Source organism: Triticum dicoccoides, chromosome 4B (genome assembly GCF_002162155.2).
Source record: "Triticum dicoccoides isolate Atlit2015 ecotype Zavitan chromosome 4B, WEW_v2.0, whole genome shotgun sequence".
NCBI classification, from domain to species: Eukaryota; Viridiplantae; Streptophyta; class Magnoliopsida; order Poales; family Poaceae; genus Triticum; species Triticum dicoccoides.
Window position 1 is genome coordinate 52,238,401 of NC_041387.1, and position 19,743 is coordinate 52,258,143.

General features: G+C 45.9%; 1 protein-coding gene and 1 pseudogene across 2 annotated transcripts; one reads left to right on the forward strand and one right to left on the reverse strand.

Moving 5' to 3' along the window:
- LOC119292494 overlaps positions 1-19,743 on the forward strand; it is an 83,830-nt pseudogene that overhangs the window by 14,876 nt on the left and 49,211 nt on the right.
- LOC119294942 lies at positions 798-6,115 on the reverse strand. 2 transcript variants are annotated; one of them, XM_037573242.1, is made up of 7 exons: positions 5,618-6,115; positions 3,935-3,991; positions 2,987-3,117; positions 2,267-2,453; positions 1,205-1,254; positions 1,072-1,096; positions 798-978 (listed from the first exon to the last, which is right to left on the reverse strand). In XM_037573242.1, exons 1-7 carry the CDS (start codon positions 5,791-5,793, stop codon positions 927-929), a joined length of 678 nt encoding a protein of 225 aa, XP_037429139.1. In that variant the 5' UTR covers positions 5,794-6,115; the 3' UTR covers positions 798-926. The 2 variants fall into 2 exon arrangements, with proteins under 2 accessions (XP_037429139.1, XP_037429141.1); XM_037573244.1 differs by lacking the exons at positions 798-978; positions 1,072-1,096; positions 1,205-1,254 and having other exon boundaries at positions 2,320-2,453; positions 2,951-3,117; positions 3,855-3,991.

A 19,743-nucleotide genomic window follows, 5' to 3' on the forward strand; every position in this document is an offset into this window, starting at 1 on the left:
TCAGGATACAAAGGTTCCCGAGTTATTCTATCAGTTCTAGTAGCCACTCTAACAGCAAAGTCATTTTTATTATTCAATTCCTCAAGCAAATCATTTTGAGCCTTGAGCACTTGCTCAGCTTGAGTAGCAACCATAGAAGCATATTTGCTAACGCGATGAAGTTCATCTTTAACTCTAGCCAGATTATCACCTACGCGTCCTATCTCGAAAGCATTATTCTTTAACTCTCTACCAACATAAGCATTAAAACTTTCTTGTCTAGCCATAAAGTATCTAAATATTTGAACCATCTACACAGTTCATCTACAAAGTATCTAAATATTTGAACCATGTAGTACTACTACCCTGACCTGGAAAAAGTAAAACTTTCATGTCTTTGCACAAAATAGCTCGACGTTTCTCTAAGCGTTACACTTCTACAAATGTAGGGGGATATTTTAACCATGTAGTGCTACCCTGAATCATCAGAATCTAACGCAAGGGATATCATCAAGCATATCACATATAGTCACCTCCAGTGATAAAAAATGAACTATTGCACATGATTACAGAATTCAAAATGGACCACTACTTATGATAACTTGACGTGGATAAAAAATGAACTAATGCGCCAGATTCTAGTGATATCATGTCCAGACTTGAAGACTTTGGAAACAAGAAATATGCTGCACTCATGACTACTGCTTCTATCAAGGGAAAATTCAGATGATTTTAAACAAAGCTTTCACTTTATTTACACATAAGTATCTATCCACAAGATATAATGAGTTACTAACATCACATGAGGTACATGTGAATAATTTATGGTCTCGTATCAAATCATCATTTTCCTCAATAATTAATGCAAAATGAGTACGCAACAGCAATGAACATATGTCGGACAATTATAAGAACCCAAGAGGAATATTGAACACTCTGGTACATCTCTAACCCTTGAACTTCATGAGAAAAGAGCATCCCAGACATTTGTATGTGCTCCTGTAAACGATAATAGAAAATAAGATTTTACAAAACAACAACCCACCATTCTCGCATGGGAACACGCAGGTAGTTCCAAAACCTGTGCTTCACCTCGGCGGCCTTGTCATCGCGATGCCTAGTTTAAAGAAATTCCAAATGAGCAAGTTTAGGCATGAGTGAGAAATGTATGTCAGATCAAACAGGCCGTAGACCCTTCAAAAAAACTCATGAGACCATTACCCACCTGCAAGGGTAGAGAGGAGCTCCAAGTTGGTCCTTGTGGTCAGCGAGCCCCTGCAAAAAAACACTTTCAGTTAAGAAAGTGTAAATACTCGACTAGAATCAAATTAAATTGGCCATGTCAGGAAACTTGAGCATTATTAGGAGATAATGCACAAGTCATCATTCATGAAGAAGAGAAACTTGCATACTTGATTAGGCATATAAGGGCATCATTCCAGCAAACAAAGACATATGCATGTAGAATAAAACCACAAAGGCAGGTAAGCTACCTGGAACCCTAGCCCTCATGATTAAGAACATGTGTAACAATCAGAAGTACCAATTAATATAGCTCAATGTAGCCACAGCCAAAGCAAGAAAAACAGATCAATCGTTGTTCATTCACACAAATTTTTTTAGAGATTGCACAAACAGATAATATATCTGTTGGACGTCCACCAGTTTGTTTGGTTCTATTCTGCATACCAGACTACAGTTACAAGGGCAACATTCCATCCGACAGAGCAAAGAACACATGAGCCCCTAACGTCTACAAGTACATACAAGTGGCACTTAATCTATACTAGACAGATAAAAAAGGCCATGATATCCACTCTTTATTAGGCAGTTTAAGTATCCACAACTTATAATAAAAATTGCGAACACATTGTGGCTCCTCCAAAGTAAACAAGGATAGCACTTGTTCTATCAATACATACACAGCAGCACTACATCAATCGAGACTATTTTGTTCTATCTGATTTGATAGCCATTATTAACAAATCAAAATAAGAGCATAAGTAAGGATTCTATCTATCAAAACCAAAACCATAGCCGCCAAAGAAGAACATCCACCAGCTGCAGTAAGGAACAAAACAGAGGACCATTACCAAACCCTATGGCATGTACTGCAAAACATGGCTCAACACAGAATTATAGGAGACCAATTTCATAAACATGACCTCAGTAAGATATCACACAAGAAGCCATCACAGATCCAAACAGTAAATCATCAGGTCAATGGCCTGCACCATCTCAGAGAGAGAGAGAGAGAGAGAGAGAGAGAGAGGGACCAAAGACTTGCCTGAACCAAGGAATATATGACAAGGTCCACAAATTCATGCTTTGGGTGATGAGATCTTGTCCAGCATCCTCAATCTCCAAAATGACCAAATGACTCTTCCTTAGGGAACCCTCTTGTCGATGCGGCCCATCTTGCAATGCGGCCACACCATGGGCATCAACCTCCCCTGAACCAGACCAAGTGAGGCCTGCAACAGACAACAAAAGAACAAGGATGTTCAATGCCAAGACTTAAGATGTCAATGCAAGATAAAAGATGCACTAGACATGTATGAAATCAACTTCTAACATAGGAGGGAAGGGAACTTCATGTTCGCTCAGTTGTATGTTTAATAGCCAAGACAAGTGCAAGCTCTTGCTCCACTAAGCTCAATTTGGAGCTTGTTCAATGGGGTTAATTGCAATGTTTCAAATAAAAACAGGGAAAGACAATGATGCATGCGGTAAGATGGCAATGCAAGATAAAATGCACTTGAGATTCAATTATGAACACTAGCATATAGAATAATTCCTTTGCAGATATAAGAAAATTAGCTCACGTTCATATAAACCTCTGTATTGTAACACATCAACATGGTTTGCTTAATGTGCAGAACACATTTTCAGCACATATTCACTTGCCAATTTCCTGCTCACACAAGCACAACACACACACATGGGCTAGAGATGAACACAGACCACCTACATCAGAAGAGAATTGCTGGAGGCGAGAGGAGCCCACCGTGGCTGTTTTTGCAGCCGATGCCGAACAACAATCCCTGCCGCCATCGCACGGAAGCACCAGCGCCAAGGTGCCTGGCACGTTGAAGGCCTTGTTGTCTGCATCGGTCATGGTGTTGTACCAAACGAATCCTGCCGCACAAGAAGGGCAAGAGAAATAACAAGTTAATCTTGAGCTGAAATCCAACAAGAAAAGAAGAAACCCATAATAGTGGGCAATGCGCTTACTTGATCCTTTTATCAGATCATAATATAACAGAGTGCAATGCAAGCAGAAACATGGAAGATATCAATCATCCACATGGTAAAAAGCTGCTCCAAAGCTATGGTGTGGAAAATTATATTCGGTTGTGCAACTAACAAATAAAATCCTACATAGTAAGCGAGCAGCTAAAGCGCATTGACTACAAATTACCAAACTGGAAACTAGTTCTGAACTGATACTTATTCAGTTTTTAACTTTCAGCTTTGCCCTGTTACTACGGAGGGAGAAGAGATTATTGTCTGTACTCGCAACAAACAACAATCAGGAGAGTATCTACATCAATATACTCTTAGGAAGAAGAAAGTGCAACCTACATACAGTTGATAAAACCAGTGTGCAGTGTGAGCAGGAACAAGAATAGCATCAAGCATCCACATAGTAAGACATGACTAAACTACGATTACTATAAAAAACTGCTCCTCAAGTTATGTTATGAGAAAACATTTTCAGTTTTGAGACACCAACAGTTAAGATCCTACTACATAGAAAGAAACCGACTAGACTAGCATGGCAGTTTTTTATATCAAAATTGATCTTATGTCAAATTAATAAAAACTGAAACCAGACCAGGACCAAATAGAGAGATGGGAGAGCGGGAGGGGACCTTCCATGGTAGGGTCGGAGCAGGCAGATGGGTACCACCCAAGAAGGAGGCGCCTCTCTACCGGTGGAGAAGGAGCATACCTCAAGAACCCTTCCTTTGGTTGTCGACGTCGTCCCGGTGGCTGGCCGCAGAGGCTCCTGTAAAACAATGTGGTGTGGTAAGAAACTGAACATATGAAGCGCATGTGACATGAACAAGAGGATTCCTTTTCAATTCATCAAAACTGAACAGTATGACAGATCATAGATCATGGCTATATTATTCAATTGAATAAATTGATGTATTTTGAGGACAGAGATACACATACACAGTGCGTATGACAAGCTTTAAGTACAAACAGGCAAAATACGCAATTGAATTCCATTTCATACTAGATAACACATAAGAGGCAATAAAACAAATCCAAGATGGGCGTTATACATGTGATGGTGCTTAGATGTAACAAATCATCATGCTTTGAGTACAAAGCACAAACAGTTAACTACATAGTCTAAAAACAAACTGGGAATGACCATTACTCATTGGTAACCAGATCAGGCAGGACCTCTAACACAAAAAAATTGAATAATAACTGCCAAAAAAACATTCATGGAGCGAAAAAATATTAAATATACAAATGTGAATAGGTGCTGAAGGAGATTACAGAGATGTACACATGTGATAGTTAACCGTATCAAAATTTCATCACACATTAGCATAGTGATTACAACACAACTATAGCCAGTTGCAGAGGACGGCCACAATTTAAGGGAGGGCGGTAACGGTGATGACCCAACATGGGCAATGCCTCGCCATCTGTCTGCCCGCCGGCGCCGCTAGCTGATAGCTAGGGTACTTGGCTTATCACTCTGGCAGGAGGAGTGCATATCTGTATGGGCAATCCCATTCATCGTTCACTCGTCTGCTTGCCCAAGTTAGCAAGAGGAGTTGGTCCAGTCTAGCTGAGTAACAGGGTCATGGCTCCATTAACATGGCACCTGATATAGCTTATATTTCCCCTTTTCTTTCCCAACCAACAAGCAAGCACAACACAAGTGACCATGAATACAACGCTAGGCAACATACACGGCCTTGCAGAAGATCAAGGTAGGGCCGCTGCCCAACCTTGCCGAACAGAGTCTCCGCCAGTGACTACAGCCACATTTTTGCAGGACCTAACCCCCTGCTAGGACCAGTCAAAAAACCAATAATCCCTCCCATCCAAAATAAACGTAGTGATTTTAGTTCAACTGAACTAAAACCACAACACTTATTTTGGATCGGAGGGAGTAATACTTATACATATGTGAAAATTTGTACTGCGTTTTTGTGTATACGACCACCCATATGACATATAAACAGGAATTGCCTACACGACTAAAATAAAGGAACTGCCCCTACAGCCAACCTCCCAACACTGCAAACACTAAGGAGTCAACAAAATTAGCCTTATTTGTTAAGCAAATCAGAAGGGAGAAGATGGATAAAAAGGGTAGTTCATGCCAGCATAAGAGTAAATTGGAAGTTTTTATTCATTCACATTCATAGCTTCGCTGAAGAGCACGTCTGCGGAAGATGTCCACACTTTCTCTCCTTCAGAAATAAAAGGAACATTGTTCACGAGATAATCTGGCAATTTGCAAAAGAAAAAAAATATTGTCTGTTGATGCCAGAATAGCAGACACTCGGACCTACAGCGCGAGTGTGCACATCATAGGGACTAGCTGACATTGACATTAATGCATACTGTGTACTTGCAGGATGGGGAAGGAAGGAGGGTGTACCCTTGGCTGTCTAGGTCCTGCAGCACGTCGAGATTGTGGTCGGAGGTGCTGCGGGAGCCTCCTAGCTCGCCGTCGTTGATGGCCGCGAGCTCCCCCATGTGCCACGCCCGGGCGAAACAAGGGGGTGGACGGGATCCACCCCATGCGGGTAGCTTGAGTTCACCGTCGGCATCCATCGTGCAGCAGCAGCCGTAGGTGGGTGCGGATCCGGCGCCGTCGTCGCCGGGAGAGGTGCTTCGGCCTTTGTCGCCCCATCCATGGATGGAAGACTAGGGCTTCGGTGCGGTGGAGGGAAGGAGGGAGGCGGCGGCGCGGTGAAGGTTGTACGCGGAGGCTTGGGGTGGAGGACGAGGGCACGGCGGCCATGAGACGGCGGGCGCCAACTACGGTCATGGCGGACGATGCCTCGACAAGGAAATAACATCCAAGACGCCGCCATCATCGTCGCAGTTTGCGTCGTCAGGCTCGGGATGCTCCGGGGGAAACCCTAAATCTGGGTCTCCCGGATCGGACGATGATGGCATTCTCTATATCGCTTTCCCTTTCGGGGGCATCATTTTGGAGCAAGTGATGGATAGAGGTGGCAAGAGGAGGAGCGGTGTTATATCTACCGCAAGGCCAAAGGCAGATCATGGCGGCATGGCGCTGCGAAATTTCGGTGATGGGCGCGCGTGGATGGACACGCGCAGGATGGTGGCGCTGTCTGGCGTCGTGGTGGCGTCGACGGCACGCCTGGCAAGGTTGATGCAGCAGTACAACACTGAAGATGGATTGATGGCAGATGGCTGCGGCGGCCTCATACCCAGCAGGCGTTCTGTTTGAGGAGTGCGCCGGACTGGTGGGTGCCCATACCCGACAGACGTCCTGGTTGGGACCTCAGATCTTAGATGTTAGGTTTTGCTGCAAAGTCTGTTTGGTATTAGGCCCAGACTATCAACATCCGTTAATCAACTGGATAGGAATAGCGACAGATGTTGCCTAGACGGTGGCTTTAGGGCCTGTTCGGTAGCCCTCTGACTTCTCAACTCCACAACTCCACGTCCGGAGCCGTCCCGAATGGTCCAACTCCTGGCTTTACGATCGAGAAGCTGGCGAAGCTCGTAGTGCAAATTTGGAGGAGTTGAGGAGTTTGAAAACCCGAGCTCTCCAAAAACTGGGAAGCGGGAGTTGATGGAAATTACGCTAGGACTGCCATCGCCAAGTCACGAACCGGTACGAAGGAAGATCTGAGCGTCCGAGCAAAGAGGACCGGCCCAATCGATCCCCTCATCCTCCTCCCATTCCCCTCGTCCTACTCCCCTGCAGAAAACATAGCCGCCGCAAGGAGAAGCCCGAGCTCCTCCTCCGCAAGTCGCCGTCCGGCGCCACCCCACCAAGATCACGCTGTCGGATCCGGTCGATTGCGACTTGCCGGCCGCCACCCTGCCTCTAGCGACCAGGAGCAGCCTAGGATCCCTGGTCCGCCCCTCGTACAACTCCTCCCTGCGTGCTCCTCCATCAGCCACAAGCTGCGCCTCACGTCCCAGAGGCGACGCGACGGCTCGAGGGACGGACGTGTTGGTCAACGCCAGCGACCACAGATGCAGGATGAGCAGGGTCCTGATTGCAATCTTATTCTATTTTCTGGGGTGGTTTATGCTAATGTAAGGGTCCAGAGCGAGAAGCTGCCCAGCCGAACGGATAGCTAACTCCTGGCGATTTGGAGAGAAGCTGGCGCTGGTTACAAGCGACGGAGTTGAGGAGTTTTCGGCGCCAGAGGGCTACCGAACACGCCCTTAGTCTTACTGTTGTATGACTTTGTAAGGTCTTGTGTGAATAATTAATAAAATGGCTGCATGAATAGTTGTCGTTCGATAAAATATGACCACGCCCATATCATTGCTTCCACGTAAAAGAACATTTGATCCATTAAATCTAACAATATGCTCTTCCCATAGCCTCACTTTGATCTCATAGCCACTTAAACAATATAGTGTGATTAAGTAAACTTTTTACCATGCCCTTGTTTGTACCTATATACAAGTGCACGATAACCTCTTGTAGTGAGGTTGAGATGGTACGGTATACTGCTCAGTATCTCATATGTGTAGGGGAGCCCTATGTTGCATTGTATCTACTCACTAGTTGTTCCCTATTGCCAAATTAACTTTCATCAATAGTGTTCCAAATGATGTGGGTTGGAAAAAGAATACCATGTGTGCTCCTACATGGGGTCTATTAAGCTAAAAAGTCAACTTTGAATCTCAACTTTGCACCAAGTTCTGTTTTGGTATGAAAAATTTGAAATCATCTAAATATAACCATATACTTTTGAATTAATAAATTATGTGCCTCTCACAAAAAAACATGTTTTTTGCGCAATTTTGTTTCGATATTTTTTTTGTCCAAACATAGGGAAAACGAGCAAAAACCGAAGAAAACAAAAAAAAACATCTAAAAGAAGAAAACACGCATATATAAAATTAAAAAAATTAAAATCCTGAGGGAGCACCCAGCACGCGACATGTGGCGGTGGCTGAGTGCGTGCTCTTAGCCCACCAAAAATGACCCTTGCAAGAGCCCCGCAACGAGTACTCCTCAACTTTTTTATGGGATACGGGTACTCCTTAGTTTTTTATTTGTATTTGGTTTTTTAGAAACACAAGTACTCTTTAGTTTTTTTTTCTAGAAACACCTGTAATTTTATTCATATTCATAACAAATACGGGTACATGGATTTGGATAAAAATCCAAAAAATACAAAGTAACTTCTATACAATGAAATCTCTTGAAAACACCTTCTTCGTTATATCAATCTCTACTAAAAGAAATACTCCAAACACTTCGTTAAAGAGGCTGCAATTGGACCGGAGCAACAATGTTGCCACTCTATCACCCGCACGAACATTACCAATAAAGGTTTTGAAAGCACCTTGAGTCGCTTATCCAAAAAGATAGGAAGTCTTGATCGGTGAACGTAATTAAGCCAGGGATGATCCCCTATAAGTGAAGTCCGTCGGACCACAATATCTTCACCATTGTGTTGATAAAATATTTCAACTACACAAAGAATCAAGCCAACAAAAATAAAGTTTGACTCACCAGATCCGAATAATCAAATCTACGAGGAAAGAAAACTCTCTAATCTCATGACATCACCAGAAGAATGAGAGTAAATTTATTCTCACAAAATACGCTAATCACTAGATGATGACAAAAAACACAGGATTCTCGAAGATGCGAGGTATTCCACCTCTCTTCCCTGCAAAAAAAGGGTATTCCACCTCTCAACGCCAAGATGACAGCCGAAGGCGAGAGGATCAAACACTCTACTGCTGCAGCGGCGGCGGCTGCAGCCCTAGCGAAACCCTCAAAAACAACCGTAGTGATAAGAAAGCAGCCCCAGGATCAATCTTTTTTTTAAGGGGGGATCAATCAGGACCTGATCGATCGAGGAGAGTGCAGTGGGTTTGTGGGCCGAGCATGAGTTTATGTTTGTAAGTTTTTTTTTTGAGAATCGCATGAGTTATTGGAGGTGTAGTGGGCCGAGCTTCTGGGCTGCGCGATTTCAGGTGAGCTTTCAGCCATCCGATATAGCTCCCCTCCTACCTAAATCTGAGAACAGTTTTTAAAAAATTGGTTAAAATGGTTTGGTTTTTACTCTAGGCTTAATTGGTTGAGGTTTTATTGGGTTCATTTTTTTGGGTTCAAGTTTGGTTTGGGTACATAGAAAAGCCAGTTTGGGTATAATTGGTTTCGGGCTTAAAGAGTTTGGGCCTAACCGCTGAAAACTATGGTTTTTTTTTAGACAAACTGCAAAGCTTTATTAGTCCGTCACAATATTTACAGGGACGAAGTCAAGTTCATTGGGTTGGCCTAACCAAGCATGGCGGCCAACCCCGAGAGATAAAGCGTGCTTTGCTAGTTTGTGAGCCTCGATATTCGAGCTCCTAAACTCGCGAATAATATTACAAGTTTAAAAAGATACTCTATATTGCATGATCTCATGCACAATTACACCGTAGCTCCCTTTGTATAGATGGTGAATGTCGTCGACGGCCACCTTGCAATCTGATGCCACATGAATCCTTCTGGCGTAGAGATCATCCGCGAGCGCCAGAGCCTCCCTAATTGCGAGTGTCTCTAGGATACCGGGGTTTGACAGGTTTGGAAATACCACTGCCGATGCTCCCATGAAACCACCATCTCGATCTCTACAGACTGCTGCAAGTGCTCCATTCAATCTTCCCACTGTTGCGTCTACATTGACTTTGGATAATCCCTCCGGATGTCACATCCCTAGCTTCAGGCATTGCTCTAGGTTAGCTTCATGTGTGCATCATGTCTATATTTTTGAAACTTGAATTGAGGAATATTGGAAGCCTCAAAACCCTAAATAAAAGAGGGGCAAAAACCCTAGAAATCTCATTCATTGCTCCAAAATGCTCCTCTTAAATGTTTGATAATTTTTGGTAAGGGTTCTGGTCCCAACCAAAATATTGAACATTTTTAAGGAGTTATTTTTGGGACTTTGAATTTAATTCATTAGTTATTTGAATTTGAATTATATTCATATAATTAGAATATAATTTCAAATATCCCTGAAATATTTTATAAGCTTTTGGAAAAGTCCATCTAGCAATATAAAATATTCAGTGGAGTTTTTGGCATTGTTTGAATTATTTTTAAAATTCAAAACAGTGGCAAAATAATTTAAATAAAACAAAAACAGAAGAAAAATATGAAACAGAATGTAAATAAAAGCAGAGAGAGAGTTTTACCTCAGCTTACCTCGCAGCCCACCTGGCCCAACTCCAGTGGCCCAGCCGGCCCAGCCCACCTCCTCCCCCTTGTCCTCTTCCTCCTCTGCCAGGAGGACGAACAGAGGCGAGGCGTGGCGCGCGCCGACGCTGCCTCGGCCACCTCCTGCTTCCCCCTGGCCACCTCCTGCTTCCTCTCGTCGCCCTGGACCCCGTCCGCGACGCCACGCACCCCCCCAGGCCTCTCACTCTCTCCCCGAGCTCCTCTCCTCCTCTGGCTCTCTCGCGCGCAGCCACCGAACACACCCGCCGCCGCCGACGAGCTTCCCCGTGGCCACCGGCCACCCCTAGCCTCGCCGATGCGCCCAGGAGCTCCCCCTCGACCCCTCCTTCCTCCCCACCGACCCACGGCCCTACGGACGCGCCACAACGCCGCCGGCATCGCCGTTTCCATCGCCGGCCGCCGAGGATCTTCACCGTCAATTCGCCACCATCGTCGCTTCCCCGAGCTCGCTGACCCTCCCTGCACGATCCCCGTGAGTCCCTGCTTCGTTTCCCCCTTACCCCAAGCCCGATTACGAGCTCTAGCCGCCCCCTCTACCGGAGCCGAGACGCTCCACCGCACGGACTCATCGCCGGCGAAGCCCCGGTGACCAAATGGCCCCGCGCGTGCGTCCGTTGCACTCGCAACGACCCGTGGAGCAACGCTAGCGTGGCAGCTAGCTTGTTTGCAAGCTGCAGCGCTAACCCCGCACCCACCCGAGCTCCGGCCGCCGCCTCGGGCTCCATTCCGGGAACCCCGGCCACCCCCGCACCTCCCGTTGGCCCCCCTAGATGCGCACGGGCACGGGCTACCTTCTGGTGCCCTTCGCACGTCCAGCCGCCGCCCGTAGCGCAACCCCGGTGAACTTCCGCCGCGTTTCGGGTCGCCGCCGGCCGAACTCCGGTGGCCAGTGACGTGGCGCTGTCATTAGCCACTAATGACGCGCTAACCAACCCCCTAGGCCACTGACAGCGGGCCCCACCCCTGGTCAAACCCCAGTCAGCGCTGGGTTTGACCGGGATTAGCTCCTGTGTCACTGACGTGTGGCCCCCACACGTCAGGTTTGACCGAGCCAGCCCAGTTGACCCTGCTGACGTCACTGTGACGTGGGGCTGACGCAATAAGTATTTTCTGGATTTAATATTATTCAGGAAATTTCAGAAAATAGCTAAAACTTCAATAAATCATAGAAAATTAACCGTAACTCTAAATTAAATAATTTATATATGAAAAATTATCAGAAAAATTCAAGGAATCCATCTGTACCATTTTCATGCATGTTAGAACAACTTATAGCTGCTGTTTAGCACAAATCATATAAAGGGCATTTAAATATCCACATATGGAGTTTGAATTTGAATCTTGGATTCAAACCAACTCCATTTAATCTGGTTTTAGTTGCATTAGCCCAACACACATTCATTTTGCCATGTCATGATCATGCATCATATTGTGCATTGCATTGATTGTGTTCCCTTCTGTGTTGCCGGTATTTGTCCCCTCCCGATAGACGTGATACCGATGATGTGATCGTTGACACTGATGAAGACTCAATGTTATCTTCAGAAGTGCCAGGCAAGCAAAACCCCTTTGTTCATTCCGATACAATCCTACTCTCTCGCTCCTGCTCTCTTTTAATGCATTAGGACAACACCGATTCATCTGTTACTTGCTGCGGTAGCTGAACCCCCTTTATCCTTTGCATGACCTGTCATTGCCACAGTAAATAGATGAAACCCACTAGCATGAGTAGGAGTTGTTTGAGCCCTGATGTGCCTACTCATTCATGTTTGTTTGTCATGCCTGCTACTGCTTAGAGTTGAGTCAGGTCTGATTCATCGGGGATGAATCAGAGGTGTGTGAACATGTCCTACTGTGTGTGAGCTAAGTGTGTGAACACGATTTGGTAAAGGTAGCGGTGAGAGGCCATGTAGGAGTACATGGTGGGTTGTCTCATTGCAGCCGTCCTCAGGAACTGAGTTCTGTGTTTGTGATCCATGATTCAGCTACTACCACGCATTGGGCCCGAAACCAATGGACCCTCTCGGCTTCTTGATCACCCTTGTCCTCTGTCCAGGAGTTGCAAGTAGTTTCTGGTGTTTGTAGTATGCTGGAGGCCGTGGGCAGCACTGACCGTAGGGGTGTGCTGTGATGCGGTAGGCACGTGGCACGGTGTACCGGGCGCTCGTTTGGTGTCTCGGGAACCCTGTTCACATCGTTTGGGGCTGTGAGCGAAACTCCGGCCGGATCTCCTCATGGATGGAACCCGAATAGGCGATAAACCTGGACTAGAGACTCGAGTGTTTAGGCAGGCCGTGGCCGACACCCACGTTGGGCTTCCGCTTGAAGGTTGCCGAGTACATGTCGTATAAACGGCGGTAAGTGGTGAGAGCGTGTGTGAAGAAGTACACCCCTGCAGGGTTAACATCATCTATTCGAATAGCCGTGTCCGCGGAAAAGGACTTCTGGGTTGCTTATATCAGTTCATAGACAAGTGAAAGTGGATACTTTAAAATGCGCAAGATAAGCGTGAGTGCTATGGATGGCGTTCTCGCAGGGAGACGGGAGCGGATCCGTAGTGGTGTATTGATATGGTGAATATGTGGACTCGTGTGCGCCACCTCAAAAGAGTCGCTTGCAGTCGTAGTTTAGGATAGCCACCGAGTCAAAGCTGGCTTGCTGCAGTCAAACCCCTCCACCCCCTTGTTGATAATGATGCATATGTAGATAGATCTGATGTAAGTCTTGCTGGGTACATTTGTACTCACGTTTGCCTATTTATGTTTTTGCAGAGAGACTTCGGTCTCGCTAGTAGTTCCGCGTGGACTTCGACGTTTAGCTTGTTACCTCAGCTACGATCTTGTGCCCTCGGCAGGATCTAGTAGATAGTCAGGCTTCTCAGCCTTTTCCATTTATAGATGTCTGTACTCAGACATGATAGCTTCCGCTTGTGCTTTGATTTGTATGCTCTGATTGTTGGGTCATGAGACCCCTGTTTGTAATATCTCGCTCCTCGGAGCCTAATGAATAAATACTTGAGTCGTAGAGTCATGTTGTGATGCCATGTTGTATTTGCACATATCGAGCATATTGTGTGTATGTTATTGAAATGCTTGATATGTGTGGGATCTGGCTATCTAGTTGTTTATCCTTAGTAGCCTCTCTTACCGGGAAATGTCTCCTAGTGTTTCCACTGAGCCATGGTAGCTTGCTACTGCTCCGGAACACTTAGGCTGGCCGGCATGTGTCCTTCTTCGTTCCTGTGTCTGTCCCTTCGGGGAAATGTCACGCGATGAATACCGGAGTCCTGTTAGCCCGCTACAGCCCGGTTCACCGGAGTCCTGCTAGCCCAGTGCTACAGCCTAGATTCACTCGCTGATGACCGACACGTTCGATGCTGGGTCATGGATGCCTGTCCCTGTAAGTCTGTGTCACTTTGGGTTTACGACTAGCCATGTCAGCCCGGGCTCCTTATCATATGGATGCTAGCGACACTGTCATATACGTGTGCCAAAAGGCGCAAACGGTCCCGGGCAAAGGTAAGGCGACACCCGTGGGAATACCGTGCGTGAGGCCGCAAAGTGATATGAGGTGTTACCGGCTAGATCAATGTGACATCGAGTCAGGGTCCTGACAGCGTTGGTATCAGAGCTTGACTGCCTGTAGGATTACCAAGCCAAACTGGTCGAAGTCGAGTCTAGAAATTCTTTAGTTATATAAGGGAATTGATTGTGGGATGGAACGTAAGGCTCTTTTTACTCCTTATACCTCATGCCCTTCTGATCTGAGTCATCTTATCTTTCCTACGGGGTTAAGGAACTAGGTCTTCTCATCTATCTATCAGGATCACGTGTTACTAATCCGTAGACTTATAAGATTGTTGGATTTAAGCTTGAGTTCAGTTTCTACTACTTCCGTATGTTAATTGTTGATCTCGAAACCTTGATATCGTGCTTCTGAGTGGTTATGCCACCATTTTGTGAATGTCTCAAATCTTTTCTGAGCATTTACAGCCGTTATGCTGTCCGAGTCATCCCAGGTTTCTAAGTAGTCTGATGCATTTGCAAATCCTTTCTTCCCGGTTCAATGTTCCCATGGGCCAGATTAACCACACTAATTAGTGAGTTGAGGTACCCCGTTACCTTGACATATATGTTGGAGATATTATTATGACCCTAGGTGTCTTAGGGGATCATCTAGTAATTTAGCCATGATTTGTGTTCCCAGTGTGATGATTCTGGCCATCATTCTCGAAAGCATCCCGTGATGCTACTTAGTAATAGGTATTCTGTTCCTGGGTTCTTGAACCCGAGATTCACTCTACCTACTTCATGTTGATAGTAATTGCTAGTGCCTTTAGGATATTAGTAACCTTTGCGATAGTCCTTGAAGTCCGTGGTATCTTCTTCTTCCAAATACCATGAACTACTTATGGCAGAAGTTCCTCGTTGAACTGAAATATCACAACAGGATTATTCTTGATGAGTTCTCCATTATATATTGTGGCTCTGCCAGTTCTACCTTTCTGCATGGGTTATCCGGAAAAAAATATGTTGAACTTCGTTCGACATGCTAATCCATGCATCCACAACTCAGAAAATCATATGTTCTTTTGAGTTGACCCATCTTAGTTGTTTCCGACCCTCGCCTATCAATTGATAGTCAAGAGTATGCGTGCATTCGTTCGTCGATGCCTATTACCCTTGTGGTCTGCCAAGCCATTCTATTTTAGAATGAATAGGAGAAACAAACTCCAGTACCTCATCCATATCTAGGATTGGGTCAAAGTAGTTGTATTCCGCAGATCAAATGCCAATCCAGCTTTTGGTTCTGTTCTACCTTGGAGTATTACCCCCTTTATGTCAGAATTGTCATGAGAACTGCACCAACTTTCATGAATTTTGACGTAGTAATACTTCTCACCATCATTAGTCATTCCTCGGCCATCGTGTTGATGCAACCGGAATACCGACAAATGAATTGTGATGTGTGAAATCAATACTCCCAGCAACCTCGTTGCTTGGTAGTTAAGGGACAATAATTTCATTCTTAGCGTGTTGGTTTTTGAATCATCCTTCTAAGACTGATCGTGCTACCTAGTCCTTATTTCGGTGCACCCTTCGATTGATGAGTTAGGATCTTGTCAAGTCCTCACTCATTTGATCATATCGTCTTGCCCTCAAAAGCGAGATTGTTCTCAAGCTTAGTAACATACCGGTGGTTCGTGATTTTCCGAATATCTTCTTGGAAGTATTACCAGGTTGTCACCTGACTGCTATGTTGAGCTCGTGATCAAGTCGGGTTCTTGTGAACCACCCTTTCTCCAAGAATCTGTGATGGTTATCCCGGAGCTAGTTGGTTAAGCTAGACAACAACTTGGAGAGTTGGAAGATAAAAGCTTGTCTGACTTAGTTCATGTTAAGGGATATCTTTCTGTGTATGTGTGTGTGTTGAAGAAAGATGATATCTTCATTAATTGGTCCTTGTGATCAGTTGTTGGACCTATTGTCTTACCCCATCTATAATTTGAGTATGGGCTATCATCCAATCAGACCAGAACCAACGATATTCGTAATGTTGTCTTACTCGTGGTTGATCCCTCGAGCATACACCATTATATCTTTTGGGTCTGACCAATGCTAACACTTGTTCTCTTAACTATGGAATTCCTTTTAAGCGGAAACCCGGAAGAATTGTTGTTGAGCCCATTGACAACATCCTTATCTCCTCCATGATTTTGTTGAACATTAAGTTAGTGTTGGAAACTTTTGAAAGCATTTTCTTCATGCTAGCTCATGAAGTATTTGTGGATGAAGGTAGTGACTTCCTTTAACTCATGTGCATCTGATGCAAGTTGCCGCCGTGGATTCGAGAAAGTCAATGTTGTTTCTTTGGAATCATCCCAAATCAGTCATGCATACGTGCGAAAGTATTCTGTGGTTCGGAGACTTGCAACCTCCATTCCATATGTGTTCCGTAGCACCCCAAGCCACTGACTGATTTGTTCGAGAAAAGGAGTTAAGTGTTAATCCATGGTAATGCACAAGACTTCGATACCCTCGTTGATGGTTCCCCCCTCCTGAACTCGGTAGTGTTTTATTATAAGACTACTATGTGGTCATGCTTGTCTGGGACAACGTGTTCACATGTTAGTAGCAGAACCAGCTCATGTTTTGGAGCTTGCTATCGTAGTTCATCTCCCGAGAATCCCGCAACATTATCTCGTCGATTTGTGTTGCAAACTTTCATTTTTCTTTCTAGACTTGATGAGTCTGGGGTATCCTGACACCAACCAGATCTGAATCTCAGGCAGATGTGATGGTTGGAACATTTTCCAAGAATTATAATATTGGTCTCTCAATAACCGGCAAGGTGGATGTCGTGGCCAACACACCCATCCGGTAGACCTATTATTATAGTATCTTGTTTGAGGAAGTTGGCCACCTCCCCATAGGGATTTCGTAGGATTACTCCCTAGTTGCCCCTATGGATTTCTGTGTTCCGAAGTCCGACCTTTTTACTTGATGTTCTAGATATCAAACCATATCTATGGGTGGATTACACTAGCACATCAAGGAGAACATTAGAAGCGGAGTGCTAAATGTCTCTCGGTCGATCATCCAGATTTTTATTTCCTTGGCCTCGCTAAGGTGAAATCTGAGAAGGTGTTATCTTCCTTTGCATCTGCATCATCCATCATTAGCCATCATGGTAGCAAGTTGTGTTACCAGGATCCTTGACACGGATGTTGGTAAAACCTTGATGAATGTGGAAATGCTCAAGTTCTTGAGAGCACGCTCAAGCGCTAGGTGTTATCATCGACGCTAACTGGGATTCCTCTCAGTTTCCTCGGCAATGCTATGACCTTTTCAACCAGTGAATTAACTCTCTAGTGTTGGGTTCTTCCCCAGTTACCAGAATCATTCCCAGCATTTGCATTTTGTTCCCAGCTTGCACCGCCAATGTGCCATTCTACCATGGGTCTCTTCCATTTCCGGTGATAAGCAAATTCATCCATTACGTTGTCTTCAACAAGGTAGTCCACATCATCCAAGTCCGAGTATGCCATTCTACCGACCCCCTCCAAACGATCGTTGTGAATTGCCTTAGGCTGGTATGAAGAGTTTTCAATGATCTCTGAATCAAAGGTAATCCTTTTTGCCACTTAAGGAAATAATCTACGAATCACCCTCCTCCAGGATGTTTCGTCGTGGTTTCATGGCAACTAAACTCCTCGCTATGTGGACAATATTTTACCACCTTCTTAAATGTGGAATTGTTGTCTACCTAGTGAACCTTCGTCATCCGTTTCTTTCCACCCCTCTTGATGTGTATCTCGTGTCTCAACTCGAGAGATGGTCCTATGTCTCATTCCGTGAGTTGTTCGATCATCGAGGAGATCGACCCTTCTAGAGTCTCCTTCTTCCCTCCATGTCATGTTGGCAGGATTTCTCAGAGCAAGACATCAAGACAAAGATGGTGATCGAATCAACGTTTCTATGAAGTGCACCCTGGATCGTGAAGATTATACTAGTTACGTTTCCCCTTCACCTTACCCTACGCTTGAATCTCGAGACGAGATTCTTGTTTAGTGGGGGTGAGTTGTCACATCCCTAGCTTCAGGCATTGCTCTAGGTTAGCTTCATGTGTGCATCATGTCTATATTTTTGAAACTTGAATTGAGGAATATTGGAAGCCTCAAAACCCTAAATAAAAGAGGGGCAAAAACCCTAGAAATCTCATTCATTGCTCCAAAATGCTCCTCTTAAATGTTTGATAATTTTTGGTAAGGGTTCTGGTCCCAACCAAAATATTGAACATTTTTAAGGAGTTATTTTTGGGACTTTGAATTTAATTCATTAGTTATTTGAATTTGAATTATATTCATATAATTAGAATATAATTTCAAATATCCCTGAAATATTTTATAAGCTTTTGGAAAAGTCCATCTAGCAATATAAAATATTCAGTGGAGTTTTTGGCATTGTTTGAATTATTTTTTAAAATTCAAAACAGTGGCAAAATAATTTAAATAAAACAAAAACAGAAGAAAAATATAAAACAGAATGTAAATAAAAGCAGAGAGAGAGTTTTACCTCAGCTTACCTCGCAGCCCACCTGGCCCAACTCCAGTGGCCCAGCCGGCCCAGCCCACCTCCTCCCCCTTGTCCTCTTCCTCCTCTGCCAGGAGGACGAATAGAGGCGAGGCGTGGCGCGCGCCGACGCTGCCTCGGCCACCTCCTGCTTCCCCCTGGCCACCTCCTGCTTCCTCTCGTCGCCCTGGACCCCGTCCGCGACGCCACGCAGCCCCCCAGGCCTCTCACTCTCTCCCCGAGCTCCTCTCCTCCTCTGGCTCTCTCGCGCGCAGCCACCGAACACACCCGCCGCCGCCGACGAGCTTCCCCGTGGCCACCGGCCACCCCTAGCCTCGCCGATGCGCCCAGGAGCTCCCCCTCGACCCCTCCTTCCTCCCCACCGACCCACGGCCCTACGGACGCGCCACAACGCCGCCGGCATCGCCGTTTCCATCGCCGGCCGCCGAGGATCTTCACCGTCAATTCGCCACCATCGTCGCTTCCCCGAGCTCGCTGACCCTCCCTGCACGATCCCCGTGAGTCCCTGCTTCGTTTCCCCCTTACCCCAAGCCCGATTACGAGCTCTAGCCGCCCCCTCTACCGGAGCCGAGACGCTCCGCCGCACGGACTCGTCGCCGGCGAAGCCCCGGTGACCAAATGGCCCCGCGCGTGCGTCCGTTGCACTCGCAACGACCCGTGGAGCAACGCTAGCGTGGCAGCTAGCTTGTTTGCAAGCTGCAGCGCTAACCCCGCACCCACCCGAGCTCCGGCCGCCGCCTCGGGCTCCATTCCGGGAACCCCGGCCACCCCAGCACCTCCCGTTGGCCCCCCTAGATGCGCACGGGCACGGGCTACCTTCTGGTGCCCTTCGCACGTCCAGCCGCCGCCCGTAGCGCAACCCCGGTGAACTTCCGCTGCGTTTCGGGTCGCCGCCGGCCGAACTCCGGTGGCCAGTGACGTGGTGCTGTCATTAGCCACTAATGACGCGCTAACCAACCCCCTAGGCCACTGACAGCGGGCCCCACCCCTGGTCAAACCCCAGTCAGCGCTGGGTTTGACCGGGATTAGCTCCTGTGTCACTGACGTGTGGCCCCCACACGTCAGGTTTGACCGAGCCAGCCCAGTTGACCCTGCTGACGTCACTGTGACGTGGGGCTGACGCAATAAGTATTTTCTGGATTTAATATTATTCAGGAAATTTCAGAAAATAGCTAAAACTTCAATAAATCATAGAAAATTAACCGTAACTCCAAATTAAATAATTTATAT